Source organism: Austrofundulus limnaeus, unplaced genomic scaffold (genome assembly GCF_001266775.1).
Source record: "Austrofundulus limnaeus strain Quisiro unplaced genomic scaffold, Austrofundulus_limnaeus-1.0 Scaffold106, whole genome shotgun sequence".
Classification (NCBI taxonomy): domain Eukaryota; kingdom Metazoa; phylum Chordata; class Actinopteri; order Cyprinodontiformes; family Rivulidae; genus Austrofundulus; species Austrofundulus limnaeus.
Genome location: NW_013952508.1, coordinates 1,129,955 through 1,131,489, shown reverse-complemented (window position 1 = coordinate 1,131,489; position 1,535 = coordinate 1,129,955). Strand labels below are relative to the sequence as shown.

The window sequence follows — 1,535 nt, the reverse complement described above, 5'->3', positions numbered from 1 at the left end:
CCCCTAGAGGATATGAGCTTTGAAGTGTGTGTGTGTGTGTGTGTGTGTGTGTGTGTGTGTGTGTGTTTCTCTTACAGAGTGTGCAGGTCGTCCAGGTTGGCATCACTCAGGGTTTGCTGGACGTCCACATGAACACATGCTGTCAAAGTGAACACATGAAGGACACAGGTATGAGGCTGGGCTCAGACTAATTAGCTGCTCAAAGAACAACAGAAACGGGAGGAATTTAAATAATAAAAATCTGCCATGAGTCAACAGATAACCCCAGGCACAGGCTTCATTCTCCTTTAAAAAGAAACTAGTAAAGTGGGGGTTGGGGATATTTGTTTGTCTTTTTTTCCTCCCCTCTGTTCTCACTTCAAAGAGCAAAACATATAAAGTACTCACATGTCTCTGGCTCTGAGGCGGTCTGCTGAGTGGGGCTGCAACACAGAAATGAGCTGAGAAGAAGAAAACTACTGGATGTCCTGATTTGTAAATATAAATTTCTTTTTCATCTTTTAAAAACCGTCCAGTGTAGCGAGAACGCTCGTTAACAAGCAGCTAAAGCCTTATTAAAGCTCTTACTGGCTCTCAGTGGATGGTGACAGGGTGTCCTCTTCATGGGCCCACTCCTCACTATCATCTGTGACTAAAAGAAAAAAAAAAACAGCAGCAGGCGTTTGGCAGCAGCTGTAAATTCATTTAGCTGCTAACAGAATGGTGCTGTCAGTCAACAGTTCACTGTGTTTTCATGTGAAGAGTGACAGAAAAACATCCAGTGAGCTGAAGCTGTTAAACACTCACAGCTGCTGGTTAGAGCTGGGTGGGTCGAGGATCTGGAGGGGGAAAAAAAGGAGGTAAATAAGGAGTTGAATGAAGTCGTTACGATGAGTGGGTAAAGAAAGTACCTGCTCCCATTACTGATGGTGTCTGCCTCCACGTTTCCTCCTCGGCCAGCAGCTTGAGCCTTTTTGCCCAGTTCTAACATCTCCTTCATATTTAGCTCCACATTCATCACTGAGATATAACCATCTGAAACAACGGAGGGCAAAACACTGAAATCCAGAGCACAGGACATTTATTCAAAACGGTTTCTTTTCAGTCCAAGCTGATGAGAAACTCACGCCTCGGCTTCAGATTTCTACATCTAATCTACAAAAATCTTTTTTTCTGGTTTTCAAACCCTGATTTTACTGTCAGTACGAACTACTTCAAAATAACTGGATAAAACCTGATTATTTCTGAAGAGACATTTAAAAGAGCCTGCAGATGCTTATGATACAAATAAAAGTCAAACAAAAAAAATAAAACAATCAAGTTTTAAGAAATTTGGCATAATACATAATTTGACACATTTTGTCACATAATGGCATTTTATTTTGGTACCTGGTACACAAAGTAACAAGTAGGGGTGTAAGAAAATATCGATACACTGGAATATCGCAATATTTCATTTCCCGATACTGTGTCGATATTCTAAAGCCTTGCATCTAGGCCTGTCACGATAACAAATTTTGCTGGGCGATTAATTGTCTCAAAATTTATTGCGATAA

The 1,535-nt window shown here is 41.0% G+C and overlaps 1 protein-coding gene across 1 annotated transcript in view; it reads right to left on the bottom strand.

The window, feature by feature from the left end:
- Nucleotides 1–1,535, bottom strand: part of si:ch211-188c16.1 (FYN-binding protein) — a 25,447-nt gene that overhangs the window by 8,874 nt on the left and 15,038 nt on the right. The window contains exons 11-15 of the mRNA XM_014013822.1: nucleotides 891–1,014; nucleotides 787–818; nucleotides 568–631; nucleotides 388–422; nucleotides 76–139 (exon numbers count right to left, since the gene is read on the bottom strand). Of these exons, the coding sequence (XP_013869276.1) occupies nucleotides 76–139; nucleotides 388–422; nucleotides 568–631; nucleotides 787–818; nucleotides 891–1,014 (319 nt within the window). The remainder of the gene's footprint in view (nucleotides 1–75; nucleotides 140–387; nucleotides 423–567; nucleotides 632–786; nucleotides 819–890; nucleotides 1,015–1,535) is intronic.